This window comes from Corvus cornix, chromosome 1 (assembly GCF_000738735.6).
Source record: "Corvus cornix cornix isolate S_Up_H32 chromosome 1, ASM73873v5, whole genome shotgun sequence".
Lineage (NCBI taxonomy): Eukaryota > Metazoa > Chordata > Aves > Passeriformes > Corvidae > Corvus > Corvus cornix.
The window spans coordinates 7,782,096-7,809,691 of record NC_046332.1 but is presented as its reverse complement, the minus strand read 5'-3'; the positions used below and the strand labels follow the sequence as shown (position 1 = coordinate 7,809,691).

At 40.4% G+C, this 27,596-nt stretch overlaps 1 protein-coding gene and 2 long non-coding RNA genes across 7 annotated transcripts in view; 1 reads left to right on the top strand and 2 right to left on the bottom strand.

The window, feature by feature from the left end:
- GBE1 (1,4-alpha-glucan branching enzyme 1) overlaps positions 1-558 on the bottom strand; it is a 143,417-nt gene extending 142,859 nt beyond the window's left edge. The window contains exon 1 of one of the 2 annotated variants that reach the window (XM_039556091.1): positions 380-558. In XM_039556091.1, the coding sequence (XP_039412025.1) occupies positions 380-480 (101 nt within the window). In that variant the 5' untranslated portion in view covers positions 481-558. The remainder of the gene's footprint in view (positions 1-379) is intronic. The other variant, XM_039556094.1, reaches the window with a different exon arrangement.
- On the top strand, positions 228-27,214 carry LOC109144574. 2 transcript variants are annotated; one of them, XR_005602503.1, is made up of 6 exons: positions 228-411; positions 955-1,214; positions 10,777-13,160; positions 14,981-15,099; positions 22,899-22,974; positions 24,593-27,214. It is a non-coding gene; the product is annotated as an uncharacterized LOC109144574 (long non-coding RNA). The 2 variants fall into 2 exon arrangements; XR_005602502.1 differs by lacking the exons at positions 22,899-22,974; positions 24,593-27,214 and adding an exon at positions 21,324-21,731 and having other exon boundaries at positions 229-411.
- On the bottom strand, positions 7,387-22,714 carry LOC109144575. 3 transcript variants are annotated; one of them, XR_002045427.3, is made up of 4 exons: positions 22,652-22,714; positions 22,202-22,282; positions 19,712-19,784; positions 7,387-8,393 (listed from the first exon to the last, which is right to left on the bottom strand). It is a non-coding gene; the product is annotated as an uncharacterized LOC109144575 (long non-coding RNA). The 3 variants fall into 3 exon arrangements; XR_002045426.3 differs by having other exon boundaries at positions 19,712-19,779; XR_002045425.3 differs by lacking the exon at positions 19,712-19,784.
- Positions 27,215-27,596: the final 382 nt, after the last annotated feature.

Here is a 27,596-nt window from a genome sequence, read left to right as displayed (position 1 = left end):
AGCTGTCCCCGGCTGCGCCCACGGGCCCGGCTGCCACCGCCGCCCCCCCGCCGCTCTCGGGAGGGCCCGCGGGGCGCGGCGCTGCCGCCCGAGGCGCCGCAGAGCCCGGGGGGTGCCGGCTCCGGACGGGACGGCCCGGCCCCACCAGGCCGGCGGGGAAGCCCGCGGGCGAGGCCTCCCTGCAGCGCCCCGGCCCGGGAGGCCTCGCCGAGCCCTGGCAGCGGCTCCGCCCGCGGCAGCGGCGCCTCCGCCGGAAGGGAAGCGGAGCCGCCCCGGCCGAGGGGAGGGGAGAGCAGCGCGGGGGAGGGGACACCGCCCGCCCCGGCGCCCCCAGAGGCGGGCGGGCGGCCGCTCCGCGCTCCCCTCCACGCGGCGGTACCTGCGCTGGAAGTCGGTCCGGAAGGGCGCCAGGTAAGGATCCCGCTCCAGCAGCTGCTGCAGCCTGGGCGGCTGCAGGGGCTCCGTGCTGGCGGCAGCCATGTCGCCACCGCGGGCTCCCCGTGATCCGCGCCGCCGCTAAATACAGCCGGGGAGGGGGCCGGGCGGGCGGCCGGGCGCCCCTGCCTCTCCCCGCCCACCGCCCGGGGCGCCGCCGGGGCCGCCTCCGCCGCTCCTCCCCGCCCGCGGTGCGGCGGAGCCGGGGCTCCGCGGCTGCGGGAGGGGGTGCCGGTGGTTCCCGGTCTGGCCCGGCCCGGCCTCCCCTCGGCGATGGCTTCGGTCCGGCAGCCCCGGGTCGCTGCCCGCGGGGCGGGAAGGGGCCGCGGGCGGTGCGCGAGAAGCGCCGGTCTCCGAACAGCATGGGGTGACAGCAGAGGAAATAAAAACAACTGGGGGGGAAAAAAAAAAAAAGCATCTGCGGGAGCCGACCCGCCCGGCAGGAGGGGGATGTCTGCGTGCCGTGGCTCGGCGGTCCCCCAGTTTGTTTTCTTAGTGGCTCTTTGATGTCTTTTTCAGCGTGTCAGCTGCCGGGTGAACTTCGCGTTCCCACACACGTAAAACCCACCGCACACCCCAGCCAACATCAACACCCCCCAAAGCAGATTTGGCATCATCATGACTGCTGGAATAAATTTCTCGACTGTTTGATAGGGTGCTGGCGTGCTCATAGACAGCTCAGCAAAACAAGACTCTGGGGACGTCCATGACTTCTCATAAACACCGAGTCTGTACTGTAAAATGTTGCTTTATCAGACACAGAAAAATTTCCAAACGTGGTAAGATTAGTTCAACTGATCCTAGTGCAGCTCTAAATGCTGAATAGCACAGGTAGATTGCTGTGGAAGTTTTTGACCTAATATCAGCATGTCTCGTTTTTGGATAGGCCACCAAATATCCAAGGCAACTAATCACCAGGCTGACCATGCCTCTAGGCCAGCACTGAGCACTTTTATTTAAGGTCCAGCAATTTTGCTTTGTTTAGACATGTAGTGAGAAAGTTTATTTAGACGCCTCTTTTGAATGCTTTTCAGCCACAGTTTATGAACTTTTCAGCTTCTAGATACCTTAACTCGTTCCCACAACCATCTCCAAAATTGTTGTCCTCAGTTGGACTCATCCTCCCTATCTTGGCTTCCTCTGAATTTAAGTGCTGTTTCTCCTTCCTGTCTGCCAGGTGACTAACAGCACCGTGTGTGATGGACACTAACAGTTCATTTATTACTTCACCCAAAACTGGCTACAGTGAAAGTTTCCGTAATGATTTGTTTCATCAACAGTGCATGTACACTTAACTGCACTGTATTTCCTTCCTTGTAGCAGTTTCTAACTAAACAGGCAAAACCAAAGTACCTTTGTTCCTTTTTTTCCTTGTGGAGTGCAACAAGTATTCTGTCCAAAGACTGTGTAGGGCAATAATTATACTGTTAGCTAGAGCAGTTACCCCAACAGAAGGCCCAAGGAGTTTTGGTTTGGTTATTGAAACAAGTAGCATCTATGCTGTATCAGAACTACTTGTCATATCCAGCTCTGATACATCAAGATTTCTTTTTTCCCACAGTGGCCACAATTTCTTCAGTCACTGGAGACTGAAAAACTGTTTTTAAAATTTCCCAGGCTTCTCAAAACTTTCTGCATGGCAGTGCTTTCAGTGCCTGAGTTTAACAACTCTTACCATCGTCTTTTTGCTTCTTTCCTCATATTGTGTGTGTGTTTTCTTCTGCAAATGTGTCACCCTTACTCTCACACTTAACTAGCTTGGTCAACTAAAAGGAAAAGATAAATTCCAGCTTATTATCAAGAGCCAGGAAACTGGGTTTTTTACAAAAGTTGCATGTGCTGCTGCTTTGGGGCTTCCAGGTGTTTAGTACTGGAGAGGGTACCTGCTGTTTGAAGTGGAGGTGGGAGAGCAATTCCTGCAGCCTTTGAATGCATGAGCATTGGAAACAGGAGTTCCACTCCTTAGCACTTTTTTGTTTGTTTGTTTTATTCATTGTCAGGAAGCTCAAGCAAGTTCACAGCATTGTTATTAGCTTTTAAGCATAAACACAAGAGAGACATCTATAAATGAGCAATTTGTGTAGGAATGTAGCTGTGGCTTGCACCTCCCTGGAGACAGGGACCCCTTCTAACATTCATTTTAAGCAGAAACGACATAGCATCCAGCCTCATATACAAGCAACCCTGAACTTCAGGAAGTTAAATTCTGCAGATAGCCCCTGTCTCTGTAACAGAGAAAGCCCCAATGATATATTTAACACTCTGTGAACCAGGATATGAACAAGCATACCATTTGTATCTACTCATGTTTCATTTTACAACTTGGGCATGATTTTATCTGCCTGCTTTGTCACAATTAAATCCAAGATACTAAGGCATATGCTATTGTGATCATTGATTACACCATGATCCTGGTGTCCCCACCATGAGCCGAGGTTGGCTCTCAGGACACTGCCATTTAGTCCTCTACCTGGAGGCGAAACCAGCAGCTCAGACAATGAATACTGTCCCAACAGCTGAATGTGTCTTTGTGCATTTGGCAGGGATGGATACAAAGCTGCCAGCTGCTGCTGCCAGTGCAAACAGAAAGAGGAGGACTGTTGGGAATAACTGCTCTTTTATGTAGACAGCAGTGGATCATATAAGAATGGTGTCTAAGGCATGTGTCTCGCACCCAGTTACCAGTGAGGCTGGAGTGTATCAATTACTCTAAAGTCATCTTTCAAAGGATGTTCATGCTTAAGTTATGTATACTTTAAATTTTTGCATAGTGATGCGAGCAGTAACGGTATAATTAAAATTATAAAATCAATTTAGATTTTTTTTAATATGCAAAGTTCAAAGATAAATCTAAATTTTGAAGATAAAAATGGCTGCTCCTACCATGCAACACCTCCATTTTGATTCACTAATATTTTGCACTTATCTTGCAAAAAAAAAAAGATGACAGAGATGATAAACCATAGGAACTAAGTTAAAAAATCCTTTTTTTGTCATTAAGGCACTGGTTCAGATTCTTCCTCATCAATAGTGCGTCTGTTCATATTTCAGCCAGAATGGATCTGTGAGGTCTCTGGCCTTGACTGGCTCTTACAGCACAAATTTCAGGTTCTTCTAAACCAAGTGGCTTAGAGCAGACCTGGGTCCTGGTCCTGGCCTGGCTCTGTAAGATGCTTCCAGGCCTGTCTGAGTTGCCTTTGTGGTACAGGCTTCTGTTCTGCAGCTAATACAGAGACTGCCCAATCCCACAGTTTAACCTGAGAAGAGATGGCAGGTACCAAAGGCAGCAGGATATTTTTTAACCCTCTGTTGAGAACATGTAAGAGTTGCTGGTCTCTCAAAGTGACAAGTCACAAGGCACGTCCTTTGTATGGTTCTGTTCAATACTTAATGGCTATATCAAGACTTGTTATCATTTCAGTCTGGGCAAAACTCCTCCCAACTCCTTTTCCTGAAAGTCTTTTTACATCTGGTTATGGTTGGCCCACTTTGCTTGCTTTCATGTAGAGAGATGTTTGTATTTTTTATTTCCATTGCACCTTTCCATGACTTAAAGATGAGAGGTAGTCCATGAGCAAGGACTGACAAGCTGTCACTCATGCCTATACTGGATCTCATAATGCGACCTATCAAGAAAAGGTGTTTCTGTGGACAGAGACAGCTGTTCAAAAAGATTTATGCTTCAGTATTCCAGAAGAATGGATTCCTGAAGGATCCCCTATCCTTTAAAGAGGTGTCAGACACCTGAGCATGTTACAGTATCCATTGCAACTTCCCACTTTTGGACTGGTTTCTGCACATTCAGTACTTAACACAAAGTGGACTTCAAAATTTGTAAGAAAATTATCTTGTTTTGCCACATTGGCCAGCCATACTTCCCCATGTTATTTGTTCAAGGATCCATAAGTATTTAACTGCACAGCTGTCATCCAGACCCAGTGCAAATGCCCCCGTTAAAAAAAATAATTATCCTTTATCTCAGTAGTCTTCCCAGAGGGGTCAAGCATTGGTTGTGGAGCTGTAGCTTATTGCAGGGTGGTTGTAGTAGGTGACCTTTAAAGGTCCCTTCCATAACAAGCTTTTCTGTGATCCCATGACACTTATCCCTATCTTTGGATTTGCCAAGGTGAGACACATAGGAGAAAAGAAATGGTCAGTGTTGCACAGCTGCATGACACATCATGTCAGTGTTCCATAATTAAAACTGTACTTAAGCAAGGATTGAACTGTTTGATTACATATGAAGAACAAAGCACATATCCTTGAAAATTGCAGCAAACATTCCAAGTATACATTGATATATTTATTAATTAGTTCATAGGCTTAAGAATTTTTGGGTTGGAATTTATAAGAAAAATAGGGTATTGATACTGTCTTTTAAGGTATTACCTTTGCCCTGTCATGGTTTCAGGAGCTTTACATAACCACACATCTTGAAAGATCAAAACAAATATACAATCTGAAACACTAAAAAGCCAGTTTCAGGGTTGTAAGATTCCAGTGAGCACAGTTGATGGGAATGCCATTTTCACTTACTATTCAGAGCAAAATAAAAACACATTCCAACAACCTGAAAGTCCTAAATAATGACTTCTTCTTGCTTTCACAATATTGCAGTGTGATTATGCTTTGGTGTCCTTATTTTGTATAACAGAATATCAAAAAATGTAAATACCTTTTAAAGTTGTTTACACATTAATCAAGATACTTCAAAGTGTGATACCAATTTTAAAATATCCGCAGATGTAGAACAATATTTGTTGTGAAAATGTCTACGAGTCTTACTAAAAAATCAGGTAAGAATTTGTGAAACAGTTCACAGATACAAAATACAAATAAAACCTTCAGGAAGTTCATAATATTTTTGGATGTTGTAGGTACTCTATTGGTTGTATGCCTTCTGTATTTCTCAGAAGTAATTACTGCCAATAGTAACAACTTTCTACAACTCCCAGTACTGCTGTTTCCTGTTGTTTGCATATGTGTTTATGCATTAGGGGAAGACCATAAAACATTCTGGACTCTCTCCTTTAATGCCATACCACACTACTTGGTAGCTGTCACCTCTGTCTTACCAATGTGTGTTTATGTGTAACACTTAGAAAATAAGTAGCTTGAGCTCTCTGGATAGTTACCCCAGAGGAACATTCTTGCTATTATTGCTGAGGCTTTTTTAACAATGTATTGCTATTAAACAAGCAACTTATTAGCACTCACCAAATATTGTATGCTTTATATCCAATACACTTAGAACTGAGAATGAAACCCCACAGCAACAGCAGCAATTTTGCTTTCTTGCTGTTCATTGTCAGGTCTTTCCTAAAACGCCTGAGGAATTATATTACCTTGGGCGTTTCTGGGCTGCATAGTCCCATATTCCCTCCTGAAACAGTACAGGCATTTAGGTGGCCTGGCCTTTTACTCAGAAGAGAAAGTGAGGTTGCCAGATAATCGTTCAGAGGGTAACACATCTAATCCTTTGGGAGGTCAAGTGAGGTGAGAAGAAAGGAGGAGATGGATACTGCTAATGCTCTGACAGCTCTGTCAATATAAATTCATTAGTATGTATAGAACTATTTTTGTTTTCAAAAAGCAGAATAGTATCTCAGTTGTATTCATGAATTCAAGTCTATCCCGACTTCACCTCAGGAAGAGCAGATGAATCTGGTGCAAACTGTGTGTGAAATGCAGAACTTTTGGAAGTCCAAAATGCTTTCCACAGACAGTTTTTTAGATCTTATCAGTATTAGTTCTGGTTTACTTTTTAATGGCAGTCAGTGGCATTTGACCCAACTGATTCTCAGGTGCAACCAGCAATGTGTTGAATGAACAGAAAGATGGGACAGGGACCAGATCCTTAGTGCTACACTCAAAATCTTTCTATAGTCAGAAGAAAACACCAAATATGGAACTAAGAACTTCTTGTTAGTCCAGTGAATATTTTAACAGTATCATTTTTCAAAATGTTGGATTCATTTGGAAAAAAAAAAAAAAAACCACAAAAACAAAACCCAACACCCTTATTAATAATGCATTTATATATACATATATGCAATGCATACTTGTTATACAGAAAATGCTTTAGCACACAAAAGGGTCTGAGAGTATAATTATGTATAATTATACAACCACTGAGCAACTAAAATTACAACTGTAAGGTGTAAAGCTAAGCTCAGGTTTCTGTAGATGTTAGAGACCACAGTCTTACTTTTAAAGTAGTGGCGTTATTTATATCTTTACATTTCATGTGTGCTTGTCAGTGTGCATTTTACACACTCTGAGATGGTGCACAGTGATTTCTGAAGGTATCCGAACGTAACTGGATCCTACATAGATAACTGCACAATGACTGGAGCTATTTCATAATTACATCTTTGTCAAATTCTGATCTGAGCATTTATCAAAACATGGAAAACTAATTTCCTTACATACATAATGCATGTTTTGAGCCGTTGTTTTTCTGGAATCTGCCTAAAGACACTATGAAGAACATCTATCATGTTCAATTACCCATCTTCACATGCACGTTTCTCATCTCAGAAATGCTATACCTTTAGATCTCCAAAGTTACCTGAATTAATTGAATAATCACATAAGGTCATGTACTATAAGTCGCATTTTGATACCCTATCAGTTTAGGGACCCATAGTTTCTACTATTTCTGTCTTGGAATATCCCCAGTACAATAACTGAAGGTGTAGCCTTCACAATCCCAGTGATACAGAGCTACACTTACAGGTGTGCAATCCGTTGCCATAGGTGATTGTATTGTATGCAATACAATTTTCCATAGAAAAATTTTTATGCCTCGGTGATTCACCTTTTCCTCTTAGAACACTCAAAACTCTACATTTCTATAAATACAGAAATCTTCATCCAAGACAAATATGTACACACAGACATTTTTGTTAGTAACATCAATATTCATGGATTAGGAAGAACTAATCTGTCTTCACACAGGATTTTTCTTGCTTAGAGATAAATCCTTTAGGTTGGATCCTTTTTCTCTTATTAGAAAGGTTTATATCATGCTTGTTTTTAAAATCAGCCATGGCATTTCTGTTAAAAGAAAAGTGGCATGACTTTTCACTTTTTCCATATGTAGGCAGCTTAATAAAATTATGCAGTAAAGAAAACTAAGGGATACGCAGCTTACAGTGTGATTTGGAAGGGATTTCTTAAACTGCGTTATCTGTGGGAAATAAAAAGAGCAAATATAATTAATAGTTATCTTAGTTACCCAGGCACCCAGCACCTCCCTCAGTATGGGTTTCTGAGGACATACAGGATTATTAGCTGCATTTCTGTTTCCTGAATATTTTATGTTGAAGTATGTAGTAATAAAACTTCATTACTACTTAGTAAAAAAATTTTCTTCATATTATTAGGTAACTTTCATTAGATGACAATTCTTTGCAATGAACAGCTAAATATTTATATTTTAATCCAAATAGCAACCTTCACTGGTAATGTATTAATTACTATCATGTATTATATGGGTAAATTTTGGTTTTCCAAGTTAATGCAGTCCCAGTTCCATTAGAATAGTTTAAGTGCTGATGGCTCTCAGTCAGTTTTCCTCAATCACCCTTCCTTTTTGATGTATCTGAGCCTTCTGTTTATCTCTCAAAATTCTCTCTGGATGTTGTATTCCATTACCTAATCCTACTCAAAAAATGGTTAATATTGGTGCCCAATCTCGTTTGAGCTTGAGCAGCCACTCGGTGCAGGTTTCCTCACTCTTGTACCATCAGCTCCTGCAGCAAGGCATCGTCACACATCAGCAGTCCCCCTGCTCACAGCAGTTCTGAATTCTCCTGCATGAATATCCAGCTTCTTTGGTTCTTTCTGCATTATATTATCTTCTCAGGCAGCATCCAGGCTCTTCATTTTCTGCTTGTCCCGTAGTTCCGCCAGGAAGGCAGGCCATCCCCAAGTGGGGAAGTTCACCTTGGTGTCTGTAAAGGTGGGGCATAAGCAATTAATTGCACTTTTCCTTATGGCACTCTTCAGTTAGTGATCTGCTAGTTCCAGGATTGCATTCCTTCCCCAGTTTTCTTCTGTTGCTTCCATGTGTGTTTGTTCTTGGTCTGACTATTTCCTTACTGCACTATTTCCTACCATTGCATGTGTGCATGGACTACTTTTCTGCCTCTTTTCACTTTGTCATCCCCCTTTTGCCACTTTTACCAGAGAAGATTATATGAGAGTGAATGCTGACAAAAAGAAAGAGCAGATTTTACAGCATCTGAGTCATGCATTCTGATGGACTTTTTATTTGTTTTTCTCACTTGCTAGTATTTAGTGTCCCCTAGATCACTTCTTCCCTTATACGGCTTGCTAGCTCATTCTGTACTGTTCCAGTGTCTACTGACCTTAAAACTGAATGCATTTCTGTGTCCAGGACATCCACTACAAGTCTTAAAATACACCCTGGTCATAATTCAAGGCTGGCCTGTCTCAACCACATAAACTTCCAACAGAGACTGACAGCTTTTTCTGGTCCTAATACATCTCTGCTTTCTTTTGGCTTGTGATCCATCCTCAGACGATACAATCTGTCACATTCTGGGCCTCCTTTTCAAACTCATACAGTGTTCAAACTCATACAGTGTCACAGCAGGCAGTTGCTCCTGCAGGAAGAGCTGGTTTGCAAGAATCTGCATCTCCAAGACTTAGTCCCTGCTGAATGTACCGTTCCCTCAGCCATTTCTTCTACAAAAAGAGAGGAGGGCAGGTATTTCTAGGGGCAGAGTGGGCATGTGTAGTAAGAGGTTGGATTTGGTTTTCTCCTTCCTTGATTCCTCTGTCAGTCTACCTGATTTTGTACTTTACAGGTAAAGCCATAACAAAAACTGTCTCTACTTAGCTGGGTCATGAGAAAGGGGCAGAAACAGAGGTCTCTGATCACACAGGACTATGATCAGAGGCTTTTAAAGCAAGTATCAGTTTCCATTCAGTGTCCACCTATCAGCAGCTTTCTCTGACTGCCTTCTGTTTTCTCCTCTTTCTCTCAGATTTTCAACAAAGTTTCCTTTGTCCCTCACAAAACATGCCACTTACCAGCGCAAGGCTTGGCTGGAGTGAGTCATAGCCAGATCATAAATTGATATAACTACTGTTTCTCTGCTTTCCTTGGATCGTTAGTGACCCTGAAGCACCTGGGTTGCCCAAAATTCTTTTATTTTACAGTAAATGGGATAATTGCCAGAACACAGGACTGCACACCTCTGATACATTCATTCCAAGTCTTCTATGACGACTGTAGGCTTTCTCCTTTTTGCAGAGGCTTGGTTGTTCACCAGCCCAACTAGAAGGGTTCACAGATGGGTTTTCCCATGTCTTCCCCTGACTTGTTACACTGAAAATCTTCTTTTCTACACCACATACACATTGCTAAGAATTTACTAAGAATTTGTTAGTCCAGTAAATATTGTAACAGTATAAATTATCTGATTAATGCAGAAATGCCCCACTTTTCTGATGTTCTGGTCACCCTTCCAGTGTGCCTCTAAGTCCTGAGCTTGTCAGTCTTCCTGATGCAGACAAGAGACAGGACTTGCTTTATAAGTCATCAGCCCCTGAGGCCTTCACAAGAACAGTGATGTTCACATTGAGGGATTCCAATTCCTCAGCCTTGGGTAAATTTGCTTTTATTTTTAAACCTTTTCCTTACACCATCTGCTTCTCTCTTACCTATTTCCCAACCAGTCTGAATATTGCACAATATCTTCACTCCAGGGCTCTCAGATTTCTACCATTCTCTGCAATTTTATTTCTCTATCACTCAACCATTTACTTTACTAAAATCAGTAGTTTCAGCAATATAAAACTGTGATTCCTTAGTGGAGAATCCAGGAGACAAGTTAGAGACAGGCTGATTTTTCAAAATCACAGTAGTTTTGCTGAAATGCACAGTCAGCAGAGCTGTATAAAACTGGAGGTCACTGCATTGTTAAGTTCAAATTTGTCATTGAGCTACTCAAGAAAAGCATCTATAAATGGAAGACATCATGAATGTTTATACTGTTCAAAGGCCTGTTTTACAGCCTGTCTGCAATTCAGTAGTTTGTCAATATAGAACATGAAAAACTTGAGCCCAATATCTCTTCCAATTTATTCTGCTTTTGTAGAATTTACCAAATTTATGTTAAAATCCCAACAGATGTTACAACAAAAATTTATATCCATGGCTTTTGGGGCCATGAGCAAATCAGCTCATTGTGCAATAGTCTTACATTAGCCAACTGTTGATAAATATGCTGTAGAAATACTTAAGTATTCAAAATGCTATGTCCTGCTAAAAAATAACAAATATTTTTATGTCTTCTTTTATTCCAGCTCTTTTTCCTCAAAGAATTTGAAATATGAATAATTGTGGTGGGATAAATGAGAACTCGTGGACCCGTAGGGATTCTGAGTCTCTGGAACCCATCTGCCATTTGCTTTGTGCCATCACAGAATCTCATAACACAATGTTCCAGGCAAAATTGCCATTACAGATTTATGTTATTATACGTTGTTATATATCTTATTATAGATATATAATACATTGTTATATATATTATATGATTGTTATATACATTATTATATTTATAAATTGTTATAGATATATATTTTTGCCTTAATACCAACCTTCTATAAATTTAACTTTTTTTAATCAGTGATACAGTTCACTGTCTGTGGTCAGTCAAGCTGATCGTAGTCAAGGAGTAGCCATAATAGTACTCTCTAGTAGGAATAGTACACTCTAAATTAGGAATCTTTTCAGAAGCCTTTCATGTCTTACCCTCATTAAGCTTAGTCTCATAAACCAGACTAAGTCCTCTCCTGAATTTTTTCTGGTTGTAATTATCTGGTTCTTTTACTGTTTATGGCTAAGGAATCAATTTATGCAAATAAAGAGATTTCTTTATTCATAAGATAATTGTCCACACTGTTAGAATTATTTGTTCTATCTCCTCCTTCCACTGTTTCAGCTGCACACAGTTAAAATAACGAATTACTCTTAAAATTCACGAATTATCTGTTGCTTCTTGACCGAAGCACTCCTTCAGCTGTGTCCTCAGCAGCTCCTGTGTTGTCATCTGATTCAACACATGCACAAGGAACACTTACAAAGGGAGCTGAGTCATTCTCTAAATCTGGACCTTCGTCCTCTGAACACAAAACCTTCCTCTGCAGGACCTAAGGGCAAGTATTAACTGTGTCATGTTGCATAGGATGTTTTAGCTTCTCTGACTTTAAATTACTTCTGTGTCTAACTGAAAAGCACATAATTTAGCTGCATCCACCAAAATTTTCTTTGTGTCATTTGTGTTACATAGTGCCAAATACTCATTTATCTTCTTACTTCTGTGTGCTTTTATTTGTCATTTCAAAACAGACTCACATCTTCACTGGACTGTTTTTTATACATATGTGTAATTTCTGTGAATTTTGACTACTTTGCTGTCATTCAGGAACCCTTGAGTCGCAAGGAACGTAACCTTCTGTACGATCAAATTGTTATTCCAATCATACCATTAAAAGACACTCACTGTGAATATCAATCTGACTTAAGTCATCTGATATACCTAACATTTAAAAGGGCTGACAAATGAGGACATGTATTAGGCACACCAAAAGTGAGGATAAAGCAAGACCAACTGTTCATTTCTTATTATTTTCTTAGCACTATAAAATATCATACACATTCTTTGCATTTTTCAATGGATGGACTTGTTCTCAGTCTTATCTCTGTGCTTGCCAAAAATGTGTGTTCTGGTAGGTTGAAACCACTCTAGCACTACTACAAGTGATTAATACTAGGATTTTTTTCAGGTTTATGTCCAAGTTGCTGGGTTACTTGCAATTCTGAACAAGATTTACATGAAGACTTGTTAAGAGCTCTGTATCTGAGTTGTATTACATTGCTTGAAATAAAGCTTTTAAGCCGACTTCTCCAGTATAATTGTTTTCGTGGTTTAGGAGTTTTCATGCTAGCTCTGTTTTTATAAATACTGCCTTTATTAAATTTGTAAGATCCCAAAGTAATACTTTTTGGTTTAGGTTTATTTTCTTGATTTATGTGCTTGCATGTGTATCTTCTCCCTCTCTCTTTTCTAGTTCTTTTTTGACTTAACATTGATTTTTTTCCCCATTATTTTACAGTAAGTCGTGTGGCATTGACATCCCTAAGGAATTTAAAGTTACATGGAAGAAAATTGAGTAGCATATCAATGGATGAGATAGGCATGATGGTTTCTCCACAATGTCATTGCATGTTGATGAAGGGACAGGACTGTGAAATATGAGATGCAAGTGTCATCAAAATATTACTCTGGTTTTGCAAGGAGCCGCACAAGGAGCCATTCCTTTTCTGCAAAAGGAAGGCTTGAGTATTCGTAACTGTAAAAACAAACACCAACACTGCCTGCAACAGAAAAATAAGTGCCATATGTTTCCTGGTTTTCTAATTTCCTTTCTATGCCGTGAAGTATAGATATTCCTATTAATGTAAAAAAAAGGCAATCACCTCTTGTCTCTGTTTTTCTTAAATCTAGAAATGTTTTGCAAATTTAACGTGAAACAGTCAAATGTCTTGTCCTGTTTTTTCATTTTTAGAATAAACTGAAGTATTTCAGCTTTTGGTGTCCGTCCTGCTTGTTCACATGATTTCATTTTTATATCAGGGTACTGTTTTTCATAAACATCAAGACCTTTTCCAGTACTGAGGAACTGAGGTGGGTTCTGTTGTATTTCTGTACTAAATTAAATTAATTTTATAACCTATTCAATACTCAGAAACAAGTCTTTTTCTGGGTTTAAATTGGGTACATTGTGACTTTAAGGTTAATATATTTTACATAGTGCTTTGAGTGCAGGTTTGCATATTAACTGAAGGAGGTTTGATTAGTTTTATTCTTTTTCTTCTTTTCAAAAAATTATTTTGCATTGTGTATTATCTCTATTAGTAAAAAGTACAAAATCTTCTCTGATAACTTTCCATTATGTTAGAGAAGATTCAACAAAGCCTTTAATTTCTTTTGTCTTACATTGTGAACCAGGATAGTTAAGGGAAAAAAAATCTTTCAAGAACGAATCAAGAATCTGCTTGTAAATACAATACTGTCATTCATCATTAGAGATAACACACAGGGGTTATAGCTGTGTGAGCTATTTAAAAATCAAAAGCAGCACACTCAGAGTGTGGCCATGTTTGGAGGAGCAGTACATAAAAGTTACCCCTCAAGAACATATCGTTCTGAAGGGTAACCAAATATAATTATTTCATGTGGTGCCACATAATTGAGATGACTTGGAATTCCCCCTCTTGTAACACTTTTGATCTGTCTCTTTAAGTTTGACAGGGTAAGGTTAAATCTCCTTCTCCTATAACGAGTTGGGAAATACTTCTGGTGCTAAGAATAGCTCATTGAAGGTGGATGGAAAGTCTCCTTTTCTAATGTACATAATAATTACCATAACACTCAGTGAATGTGTCTTTGCTGGCAGAATGACATACCTTGCTGCTGTATCAATGAAAACCGAGTTTCTTGTTGGTTAAAACTGTCACTTGCCTGGAATAACTAGGTCAAATGAAGTAAAAACATGGAAAATGGAGAAAGATTATTTTTTAAACATACATTTCTATTCTAAACAAGTCAGCATCTATTTCTTTTTAGAGAAAATTTGAATAGAGCACAGGACTTCTGAGTCAGTAAGCTCAGATGAGACAATCCACGGCTCTTCTCCACCTTATATTCCGGGTGCTGAATTACTGACTTTACAACAATGCCACTCATGGCAGAAAACATGAGTAGTAAAACGTAGCAATGTGCTTGAACTTTAGAACTTGAGGTGAGTGGTGCCAGGGACATCTGTAGCCTGGAAGCAGGGCCAAAACATTCCTTTGCTCCTACAGTATACGTGGAAAACTCTTGGTAAGGAGAAAAGGCTGGAGAATATGTACATCAGATCTGAATGGACACCACCAGATCTGAATGTACATCACCAGATCTGTGTCTCTTTGGTTCCACAGAACTGCCCTTGCCATTTCCCATATTCCCTGTCCCAGCACACGGAGAGTCCCTGTGTAATCACAGTTTAAGATGTGGCTACAATGCCATCTTTTCCCAATATACCTCCAGGAGTGCAGTGGATGGTGAGTAAAAATATCACAGAGTGGGTCAGGTTGGAAGGGACCACAGTGGGTCATCTGGTCCACCCTCCCTGCTCAAGCAGGATCATCCTAGAGCACATGGCACAGGATTGCATCTAGATATTTCTGGTATGTCCAGAGGGAGATCCACAACCTCTCTGGGCAACCTGTTCCAGTGCACGGTCACTGTAAAGTTCTTCCTTATATCCAGGTGGAACTTCCTTGTGCACCATTTTCTGCCCTTTGCCTCTTGTGCTATTCCTTAGTACCACCAAAAAAGCCTGGCTCCATCCTCTTGGCACCTCCAAATATATCCTAAAAAAACTAGTAGCGTATGCGGCCTTGTTTGATTTTCCTTTCAGCTGTTGAAATAAGATCCCGATTTTCTCTATGTGTATGTAGATGGATGTCCAGAGTTTGTGAAGTGCCAAATGGGTCACTTGTGGGATAACTGTCAGAGAGGCAAGACAAACAAGGAGCTGCTGAGCACTGGGTAGTGACAGTGCTTGCCTAAAATCCAGGTAAGGATTCACTGTTCCTAATAAGATGGGCAATCCATCTGTAGAATTTTTTCTATAGAACAGGCATCTCCATCATGACCATCATCATCACAAAGCAACAAAGTATAGAAGAAATATTTCAGTGCACATTCCAAGCATGTGGTACTAGAGGAAACCTTACAAAATAAAATTTGCTGTATCTTATTGGAGCTTGGCCGATTTTTTAGCATAAACCTAACCAGAAGTAGTACATGATTATTTAAGTACTTAACTGTGTCCGCTCTGGTATTGAAGGGAACTACAGAGCATTATTCTTTTAGAAACTTTTTCCCCAGTTGTTTAAAGTCTTTTCTGTGAATTTAAAATCTCATCTGTGCATTATTTTTGATCTGTAGGTAATCCACAGATAATCATAGAGTAATAGAATGGCCTGGGTTGGAAGGGACCATGATAATCTGGGACTAGAATTCATATCTGGAAAATATAGTGCCTTTGTCTTGTTTCAACTGAACTTGTATGATATTCCTGTTACCTGTGGATACCTAGCACACTGCCACTGCTAGACATTTTGACCTGGCTACTCAAATGCCATTTTGAGTGATTTTTCTGTAAGGCTATGATTATCAAAACCCACAAGGAACATTAACTTACTGAGCATGTTCTTTTACCAATTTGACAAAATATTCCCAGAAATGTTTCTAAGCATTCACTGTCTGGCAGACAGCAGTGCCTTTATATCCATTGGCACTGTCTCCCATGGGATCAGAGCAGTTGCTGGACCTTGCCTTTGTCTAATCTCTTCAGTGCAGTCTTTCTGAGTGACAGGGCTCTGCCCACGTATTACTGTAGCAGAACTCCCCTGAGACACCCTCTTTGAACCTGAGAAGCCTACGGCATCCCATATTCTTTATTTCTGAATATAAATCTCCTTCTCATAAGCGTATCCCTTTAATGTCTGGCTTACAGTACATTTGATTTTTCCTATTTTGAGTGTCCTACAGCTAGCAGGTTTTGATGAGGCCCAAAGAGGCACCTTTCTGTTTCTAACCTTACTAACACAGGAAGCTGAAGGATGATTTGCCTTGTGTGACAGTTCTCCCGGGTTCTACACCACTGTGCAGTGACTTGCAATCTCCCCAAGAAACTGTTTTACAGAAGAAAGCAAAATGTTTCTCCCTCTGTAGCTTGGTGGAAAGTTTATCCACTCCAGTACATGCAGGAAGCCATCCTGCCAACAGCATGCCAAGCAGTATTGCCAAGAGCCACGGGTGCCCCTGGGTGTTTATCACTGCTGCTCTGGAGATGCAGCCACCTGGCTGGGTTTGCCCCAAGTTTGGATTGTAAAACTTAAAATTGGAAAGCAAGGCTGTAAATGGATAAAGGCAAAGTAAGTCATTCCTCAGTTAACAATTCCACCACTTCTTTTTTCATAACTCTTGATGTATTTTTGGAGATACTGCCAATCACAGTCTGAGTCCCTGCTTCCTTGATAAATTTCAAGCAAATTCACCATGAAAATATTAAGCAGCTGAAGTGAGATATGTGTAACATTCCTGAAGCAGTTATTTCCCCAAGTTCCAGTCAAGTCAGAGGCACTTACCCTGCTGGTTAGCTTTCACTCAGCATAAAGAAGGATTAAACTCCTTTATTAGTTGTTAGAGAAACCTAAGTTTATTATAACTACTGCATCAACCAAACACGATTGTTTGTAACAGGATGATTCTTAGTAGTATTACACATGGCAAAAAGAAAATTTTTTGGAGGACCTGGTTCTTTAGGCCCCCCCAGGCAGCCATCTTACGTTCCTGCCTTCTCAAAGAAACATCTGTGGGAGAAGGGGGGCCAGTCTGAACCCTCAGAAGAGTTCTCAGAGCACAGCTCACAGATAAGCCAGTTTACTGTAATTCATTTCCTAATCTACTTCATACTGCTCTACAACATTATTCATTCTGCTCACCCTTAGGACTTTTTTTTTTTTTAGCCTGCCATGCCAAAAGGCGAGGTACAGACCTTATTTAATCCTGAAGAGCAGGGATGTTAATTGGGTTGAAAATGGTAATGATGCATCTAATTCTGTCTTATCTACACTGCTCGTCCTGCTCTCAGGACACCTGAGTGCACCTGCATCCCAGGACAGAGGCTTGAACACGTATTTTTCTGCGTTACACCCAGCTCCTCCCTTGACCCATTATCAATGGCACATTACCCACCGACTCAAATATGAATCCCATACTATTTCCTCTCATTCTGTTTCTGAGTAAGAGCAGGTACATGCTTGAGACATTTTTGATGTATATTGCCTCAGTTAAAGCATAATTACCTCCATGAAAAGGAAGCGGATTAACCAGCTGCACCTTAGCTGAAACCTCTGTCACCTTTACATTTCTGACTTTTATTTGGTTCTTCAGCTATTTCAATTACCAGTCAAGGAGAGGTTTAAGTCCACAGCATAATAATACTTGCAATTACTAGTAAATAGCATTTCACAGCATTAACTAGTTTGTCCTTACTGCATCCATTTCAGGCAGGCAAATAAATGCTATTATCCTCATTTTACAAACACATTGATTAAGTGACTTACCTAAAGGCCACACATCAATTTCAATGTCAGTGCCAAGATTAGCAGAGAGGAACTTCTGCATTGCAGACACAGAACAAAGTGATTGGTATTATCAAGCCCACCCCCTTCAGAAACAAACAATCATTCCTCAGCTGTGTGGTCAAGTAGCATTTACTCTCCTCACATCCCCCTATATGTTTTGTCCACCTGCTAAACTGCTCCTTGATGATGGCTCAAAATGGTTCCCAAGTATGTCTCTAACATGGGAAGATTTCTATCTGCCTCCTGCTTTTAGCACGAGGGTTGGAAAGCACTGCCTGGAGAACCTGTGAAACTCCCACGGTGGTGGCTGAGCCTGTGGAGGCAGAAGGTGAGGGCAGGGAAAGGGGCAAGGGGCTCATGCTGCTCTCCGAAGGGCAGTGTGAAGATGCGTAATGAAAAGAGGAAGCAGCAAGGGCAAGATTAGGCAGAAATTAGGATGATCTTTTACAATCTCATTTTAAGAGCTTTTTTTGCCTCTCCAAACAAGCAAATTTTCAGTTTTAAGGCTGTGTAAAACAGGTATAATTCTCTTTTCTATTGCTGCTGTAGTTGCTGTTTGGAAGTTGTGGTAATTGTATTGTTAACACTGAAAGCTGAGTCTTCAGCTCTTAAACACAGTAGCATCTCTAGTCCTCAGTCTGCTGCGCTATTGGGTAAATTGCTCTATTTTAAATCCCCTTCTTTTGAATTTGGAAGGAGTTTTGGATTTGATGTCTCTAGACAGACAGACAGATTGTGTCTGTTCAACACCTAACTGATGAGTATAGACTTTATTGTATGCATGAAGGTATAATAAGTAGTATCACAACAGGCAAAAATCTGTTAAACATTAATAAGTTCCTAAAGGTAAAAATCTGTTCTGCTTACAGGCAGTTATTTCTAAGGAAAAATATATGGTGGCTATATTTGTTTCCCCTCCAGAACAAGTCTTCCTACCTGGAAAAAACAAACAAACCAGAGAAACTCAGGACAGCATTTTTAATAGCTAATTAAGGCTGTCTGTGTGTAAGGGTGGCAACCTTTTGTTCTGATTTAGGTACAGGTCACAAGATCTTCTTGTCTCCACTTCTAAATGTGACAAACAATCAAAATAACCATAAATCTTTTGAACCACAGTAGTTTAGTTCTTCAGCAGATTCACAAAGCTGCCATTAGAGCCCACAGTGTCATCTAGCAACACCCGAATTTGACCTAGTCATTGAAGCTGATCCTGTGCCAATGTCTGAAAGCAGATACATTAAAAAATTGTTGAGCATTTATGATAGATACTGGTATTTCAGAGCAGACTCCCAAGCGATGAATTATATCCTTAATAAGCAGACATGACAAAGTCAAATTTAGAAGTAGAATTTGAAATGGTTGCCAAGTTTTTAACTGAAGGTCATTTATTCCTTTAATTTTTTTTTTAAACCATGTGCATATAAACACAAGAAATGTGTGAACTTACCTTCAAAATACCTCAAATATTAACCATATGAATTATACATTTGCCTTTTACTGACTTTTAGAAGATTATTTCTTGCATAAAACTAACATCATTCAATTTATTGCTTTTGAGTCACCTGTAGATTGCAGTATCAGAATTATTCAATAGGTTTATGCCTGTCAGAATGTTGTATTAGCTCCATTATTCACTAACAGTAAAAAAAAAAACATCTTTTTAAATGAATGCTTAAGCATGGGTATTTTCTTGTCACTTCATTGGCTTGTCTTCTGTGCAATTCTAGTCCTTACTCTTCCACCTCAGAATTTTTAAGGTGTCATATACAGAAGTGATAAGTTTAGCTGCATCAAATTGTCATAGAGGGTTAATCTTGCATAGGGAAAAAGCAAAACATGGCTGGATGGCCAAAGATGTGATTATGTGTTCTGAAGCCTGATAAATATTGTATCATGCCACAATTTAAGATGCTCAAGGGCTTCACAACCTTAATTGCATTTTAATCATGGCAACTCTGTTCAATTATGTACTTCGGCTTCTTCGAAAATAAAGCACTTCAGTCTTTGAAAAGATGTTATGGTACATCTCACCTGCAGGGCTGCTGCCCTTTTTTCTTCAGGGGTGGTTCTGGGAGCTGAGAAATGCAAACCAAAGGCTTCTGCACTGGGAGGAAAACAATGTAACTGAAAACAGAATCAAGACTAAAACAAGAGGAAATAATATGGCAGACAATAAAATAATGGAAGAGAGTGTTTTCTTGAAAATGGTGCATTCTCTTTAGCTTGAATGTTCTGCAGATCCAGTAGCACCTAGTGCTTCCTGAGATGCATTACACTGCACAGTGGGAACCTCATTTGAGGTTGATCCTTAGCTAATACCACAAACATCACTGTTGAAAAGAAGTTTTTCTTATAGTTCTTTCTGTTTTGTAATTTATTTTACTGAGTGTCTCATAAACTCTGTTCTACCTCCTTGCTAAAAGGAATTAATGATTGTGACTAGGCACTTCAATTTCAGTCTATTAAAGCACTTAGAGGCATGCTTATGTCTTCTGAAACTTTTAACACTCTCATTGCCTTTGGTGCAACTTCTCACGCTATTTACAGTCCCAGGCACGCTTTAGTGTTTCACTGGATTACGACTTTAGCCATTTTTCCTTTCTTTGCATTTATTTATGTGGCATGGTTTTTTAAATCTCCACTGGGTGGATGATACTTCAGCATTTTATCATGGATTTTGGCTCAGTTTTCTTACTCAAATGTTCACAGATAACTTGTGTCTTTCATTCACTTCCAGAAATCCACTCATGATTTTAATATATACCTCAAGTCAGAGATAAAATGAAATTAAATCTTCAGCTGTGCTTTGAAAAGAAGTTAAAAAATACCTAGTGAACATAAAAGTCTAGGGCAGAAAGCCTTATTTCCACTTTAAGGAGCCCCTACAAACAAAAGTACTGTGTTTGTCCAGAAGCACAACTTCTGCAGGAATTGTTAGTGGAATTCTCTGTGGTTTTCTTGTGCAAGAAGTCAGGCCTAGCTGATCAAAACACTCTCTTGTGGCCTTAAAAGTCTCTGATGAATTTTGAAGCATCAGATCAATGATACGTTATCTTTGTTGCAAAAGAACAATCCTCTGTGATCATTACTGCTGTGCTAGCTGATCATTTTAAATTAACATAACACAAAACAATTTCACAAAATCAATTCATATTCTTCTCTCCAGACTTCTAATTTTAAATATGGGAAAAGTGGAGTCAAAAAATGGGTATTTGCAGGAATAAGGTGCCTTACATCTCCCAGCCAACAACTCTGTTGTGGCTTGAACATGCCTGGGCTCCAGGACACCCTTTCACACTAAAGCCACTCTTTCTCTCCCCTCCTCATGCAGGCAGGGGTGAGAAAATATACCTAAAGGTTCATGGGTTGGGATAAGGACAGGGAGAGATCACAAATTGGTTACTGTCGTGGGCAAAACAGACTCAACTTGGGGAAGTTGATTTGATTTACTGCCAATCAAATCAGAATAGGATAATGAGAAATAAAGGATAAATCTTAAAAATATGTTCCCTCCACCCCTCCCTTGTTTCCAGGCTCACCTTCACTCCCAACTCTCTCGACCTCCTCCCCTCCAGCAGTGCAGGGGACAAGGAATGGAGTCTGAAATCTGTTTATCACATCTCTGCCACTCCTTTTTCCTCAGGAGGAAGGAATCCTCACACTCTCCCTGTTCCAGCATGGGGTTCCTCCCATGGAAGACAGTTCTTCACAGTCCTCCATAATCTTCTCCAAAGGGAGTCCTTCCCATGGGCTGCACAAACTCTTCCAGTGTGGATCCTGCCCATGGGCTACAATCCTTCAGGAACATACTGCCCCAACATGGGGCCCCTGTGGGGGTCACAAGTCCTGCCAGGAAACCTGCTCCAGCATGGGCTCCTTTCTCCACAGGCTCACAGGTCCCTGCCAGGACCCTGCTCCAGTACAGACTTCCCATGAAGTCACAGCTTCCTCCAGGCATCCTCCTGTTCTAGACTCCCTGGACTGCAGGTGGATCTCTGCTCCCCTGTGCCCTCCACGTGCTGCAGGGGCACAGCTGCCTCACCACGGTCTCACCAGGGGCTGCAGGGGAATCTCATCCCCTGGTGCCTGCAGCACCTCCTGCCCCTCCTTCTGCACTCACCTGGGTGTCTGCAGAGCTGTTCCTCTCACACATTCTCACTCCCCTCTCTGGCTGTCACCACACATTTTTCCCCCTTCTTAAATGTGTTATCCCCAAGGCACAACCACTGTCACTGGTGGGCTGAGCCTTGACCAGTGGCAGGTCCATCCTGGAGCCACCTGGCACTGGCTCTGTCACACATGGGGGAAGTTTCCAGCCGCTTCTCATAGCAGCCACCCCTGTAGCCCTCCCTGCTATCAGAATCTGGCCAACCTAATACACCCTCCATTATCTCATGGTGCTTTTCAAATAAATGATTTCATGTAACTCACAACTTCTGAAGGGATTTGAAGGTTATTGTGTTCCATTCATTTCCAAGTAGATTGGATACTAAAAATAAAAAGTAATGACTCAGAGCTTACCTTTCCTGAATCTGGAGCTGAAATTGTAAATATTTAATGAGGGAAACTTTTTCCCCAAGTTTTGTTCTTCTTTGTCCTTCTCTGTAATAAAAAGCAAAATTAATTTCTGAGCACATCACTGTCCAGGTACCACACTCATGGATAATCATGTTCCCATAGTATAGATGCACAATCCCCATCCTGCAAAAACCTGTGAGGATGAAAATAGCCCTGATAAAAAAAGTGAGAAAATAATTGAAGAGCTACTGTTCGCTGTGGAAAAAAATCACCCAGATATACAATCTTTCCTTTCATGCAATGCAATGGCTAAATGGGCTGAAAAAAGCCTGTTACCATATACTTTATTGTCTTTATATCACTGGAACATTTACAAACAAAATATACATATATGTATTATGCAGATTACAGTAGATATTTTTAAAAATACCTATAACATATATATAACATTACCATTCACGTACTTGGGAGCAGAGAGCACAGTGCAGCATTTGTCCTTTAGCCTGCTTCTCAAACAAGGAAAAAGGCAAAGGCATAAGGCTGGCAGTCCTTGTGCTTTCCTTGCAAGGTCTGAATAGCTGAATATAATTTGTTTCTAATTCTCATTGTTAAAAGACATTTGCCTAGAAGAAAAACCTATTAGGAGGAAACAGATGATTCTTTGTGCAAAACCAAGTGAACAAAAGAATCTTTTTACCAGGATCCATCATCCCAAGGAGACGCTACAGTTCCTTTGGAAAATCTCTCTCAAAATAGCACAATATCTTCGGCTCAAGGTAAGAGATAAATAAGGGTGTGCCAGCAGGGAGAAGTGTGAATAGGGAGTACAAGGGAGCAAGTACGAATAAAATTGCCAAGCTGGATATTTCAGCTCCCTCTCCAATCATCTTCCCACACTGTCAGATCCACACAGGCCTCGGCTAAGATCCTTGGTCTCTGAATGATTTCAAAGACACTTTTTTTCTTTTTTTTTTTTTTTTTTTTTTTTTTGCTTTAAGAGGGGAAAATAAATTTTTTAGAAAGTAGCTGGCATAGAAACAGCAAGTCTCCACAAATCTTTATTGATCCTAGCAGCTCCCTGCCAAAAGCAAGTGCACAAGCCATAGGCACTGCAAGTCCAAAGGGGTTTTAAAAACAACTGACACGTAGGAAATAGCAAGGGTGTTCTCTGGGCCTCAAGTCTCCAGGAGGAGATAACATCAGATGGGTTGAGGATAATCTCCATCAGACAGCCCCTGGGGCTCAGACTGCCTGTCCTGCTTCCTACCCAGCCTTCCCATAGCAGCACAGCCACGGAGCCTTGGCAGGGAAAGTGTGCTCAGACAGCTCACTAAGTGCACGCAGCTCTGGAGAGGAGGGTGCCCATCGTGTGTGAATCCAGCCTGCAGATCTCAGCAGAATCATGCAAACCAAACCGTGCCCTGAAAATCCTCCGCTCACACATAAACTGACTTTTCCTTGTGCTCCATCGCTACTGTAAGATGTTATCATTGTTCTTTTGCTGTGCCAAGTACAGGAAAGTTTTTCCTGCTAGTAGCATGAGGAGAGAGATTCCTGTCTTTCAAGAAGAAGCTAACAGAATAGGTCACTAGTAAAAGACACAGCAAAGTGCACAAATGTGTGTACACAGCCACCGTGGGACACAGTGAAGCTGTCTGACTGCTGAAGGCATCCTGAAGATCAGCATGGTGCAAAACTCACTTTGGCATCTGGTGTGATAACCAGAGCTAGCTAATGTTCAGCTCCTGAAGCTGAACTGCCAGAGTAATCTGCTTTAAAGATATCTTAAGAACATCTGCACTCACCTGCAGTTCACATATCTTAGATGTATGTTATGGATAATGCCATGGTTGTTCTTCAGATTTTTATTTTTTTCCCCCTCAAGTATACTACAACTGGAATTGTGATGATTCTCTCTGGTTCAGATCTGTTCTAAAAATTAAATTTGCATCTAGGATTAGATTTTAGTTTAAATTCTACAACAGATATAAAAAACAACCCATGAAGTTCACAAAGACATTTGGATTTCCTTAAAAGTCACAAATGATTGAATATTTCAGATTATTTCTAGTTCAAATGTAGGGGTATTTCCTAGAAAATTCTTCTACCTGAAAAAATGCAATTTCTCAATAACTTGGACTGCAAGCTTTCCTTACCTTTTGCTTTCCAAATTTTGTCAAGATGAAACAAACATGAATAAACTCTTCATAAAAAGATAAAATGTAATTTTTTTTTCTGACAAATACATTTGCACCATGAGACTCAGGATGCTTTGGGAAGACTGAGGGATGAAAGCTCTAATGTTTAATTAACTGGCTGTTTTACCAAGGCATGGTAAGAAAACAAGATATTTACACGCTTTACTTTTCTAACATGTATTTCTCTGCATTTCAGGGAGGGCAAGAGGAAGCTTGGAGAGTGTTAGAGGGACCCAAGAGGAACAAGCTTAATGGAACACTTATAGCTTCATTTTACCCATCAAATGATGCCAGCCTAGGTTATGTCTGTTGGATCTGTATTCCTTGGCTAGGAATCTAACATTTAATTTCTTTAATTTCTCCCAAGACAGAGTAATGATGTTACCAAACCCTTCCAAACCTTGTGAGCTACTCACAACAATATTATTAGTGTTATTACTTTTACTCTTCCTTACAAAAAATGGGTGATTTGGGAGTCCAGGCACAAAAGTCAAAGTGTCAGAGATACTCAGGGGTGCTGCTGTTTCCTTCTGCAGGCTTAACAGCCACTGCTTGAGCTGAAGAGAAGACTGGTTTTTGTATTCCCAGATGGAAAATTTTCAGTGGTGCTAATTAAATAGTGTGCATGGTTCCAGGTTACAGCAAGTCACATATCACTCACAGTCTATTGTAGATTGTTTTTGTTGTTTAGCTGTTTGAAAATCTGTGTGTCTAAGACAGATGCAACACTTTTTGGGAGATTCTTGTGTAGCACCAGCCATACTTACAACTTCAGTAAGTAATACTGTGCCTCATTACATCCTTGTGCAAAATCAGAGGATAAGGATGAAATTATTTTACAAAATTGTACAGCAGAACAGGGAAAGAACCCAATCCTACCCTTCTCCCTTCCAGCAGCCTCCACTTACCCTGTCTCCTGGACCAGCTCGAGGACAAGCTGGGTGACTACAGGCTTGCTGAAGTGCATTTGTTTCTATTGTCTTGTCAGGAATTTAATTTCACAACATCACATGCTACCAACACAAGCGTGTCATTGCAATTTAACATGCGTTTTGTTGGCATGTTCTATATCTCATTAAAGTCTCATCTCCTTAGCCAATACCATATGCTACTCATCTGTAGCAGAGCTCTTAAATGTAATGAAAAAGGTGTAATTGCCATCCAGAAATGAACTGTCGACCAGCAACCTACAGATATCCCAATTCCATAACACCAGTGAAAGAAACAATATTGCAAGAGCAATCCTTTATAAACCTCTAACATCATTGTCTTACAGGAAAAAAGTATTGGTCTTAGAGATGCTTCAGTCATTCCAGTGCTGTTACAGGATTTTCAGGCCACCAGACAATGCTGTGTCAACTTGTAGGGCAAAGATCAATTTCTAACTTTGTTTTTTTCAGCTGAGAAGAAACTTATGCCATGCTGAACATCTCTGTTTTCAAAAATGCTAATTAAAGTTAAAATAATCTGAAAGCAGTCTGAGACCATTAAGCCACCTTATTAAATGTGTTGATAGGTTTTCTTTCTGTTGGATTTTTATCGCTTTCGAGTCCCGATAGGAATTTTAGCTATTTTTCTGACAATAGGTAAATAAACAGATAGTTTCTAAAAACTGATAGTTTTAAAGAAATAACATATTAATCATTGCAAATTTTATTTAGTCATTATAAATTATAACTAGTCATTATAAAACAAAAAAAAAAGGCGCTAGTGGTGATAGAGATTAATCAGGTTCTGTCCTCAGACGTGTGAAGATAATTATGACAAATCAATGTGAAAAGCAGCTGGATTAGGTAACAAACCAAGTTTAGACACAAGACCAGGAGTACATGGCTGCTGACAGTGCAATGTCTGTCACTCTGCTGATGGGGGCCCTCGCCTGCCCCAGGTGCTGTTTTGAGCCCGTGGTGGCTACAGCCACCCAACCCGAAAGGCAAATCTTCATGGGTCACTGTCAATGGGAGTTCCAATAAAACAAAGGTAACTTTTACCCCTTCAGTATCAACAACAGCTTCTTGAAGCCATGTGTCTTGACTCCAGTGCATCTCTAATTAAATCTAAATTGAATTTCACCGAGCAGAATTGCCAGGGCCTAATTTTTCGACCGTGATAAATCCTGATGCTGACTGCATGTTCACTAAAAACAAAGATCCACTGAAGAACAAATAATTTTGGCCTTTCTTGGTATGTTAGGTCACAGCACAAGAATTGAGTAGCTTTCTTTGGATAGGCAGTATAATGCACATTTATATTTAGGCAGACATTTTAATTGTACATCCCATAAATTATGTTTAGAGTTAAATAAGAGTCCTTAAGATTAAAAAATAGCCACATATTCAAAACTAAACTTTTCTATGTTTCTTTGGTGGCAGCTTCTTTAAAATACTTTCTTTTCCTACATCTTCCTCTATCAAAGCTCTATAAATGTGCTAATGGTTGCTTTATTAATGTTGCCTTAGTCTCACTGAAGTTCTTTCTTTCTTTCTTTCTGCTAGTATAATCTATCTTTTGCATGCCTTCCATCTGGAAAAAATTGCACAGAATTAGATGGACCTTTATAAAAGAGCACAACTTAATGTTAAGTTTTAATTAAGCAGTCTTTTTCATTCATTATTTTTTATCCTAAGAGGCTCTAAATCATAGTCTGTTTCTGGCTGAATATACATAGATTACTGCCTTATTTTATCTTTATATTTATATATTCACTTTGAACAAACTTGGATGAAGCTTAAAAAGTTTCTGAGGATCACATATAAATTATTTCTCATACGCTCCTTTTCTGTAAACACTGAATAAATAAAGTCATTTTGCCAGTCAAGCCCTGTAAAAGCTGATTACTCTTTCATTAATCATTGACAAAAAATTAGTATTGTGAAAACAAAATGACTGCATTCTTATGAAAATACCACTTTCTCTATAAAATTTAGAAGATGACTGATGATTTTATGCGCCTCAGTTTCTGAATGCCCAGCAGCCTAAGGTTGAAAGGCCCAGAGTACCAGCTGGAAAACAAGGTTCTCTAGATGCAGTCAATGGATGGGTCTAATTTGAGCAGCGTGTGGTGGTGAGGAGTGTGGTGATGCTTGCAGTTCCTGCCACAATAAAAGGTCACTTCCCTGGCTTTGCTTATAATTATCAGTCTTCCTTACAGCCTGACTAAAGCATCTGCCTGTGTTTTGTTCAGGCTGTTGGCTGGTCTG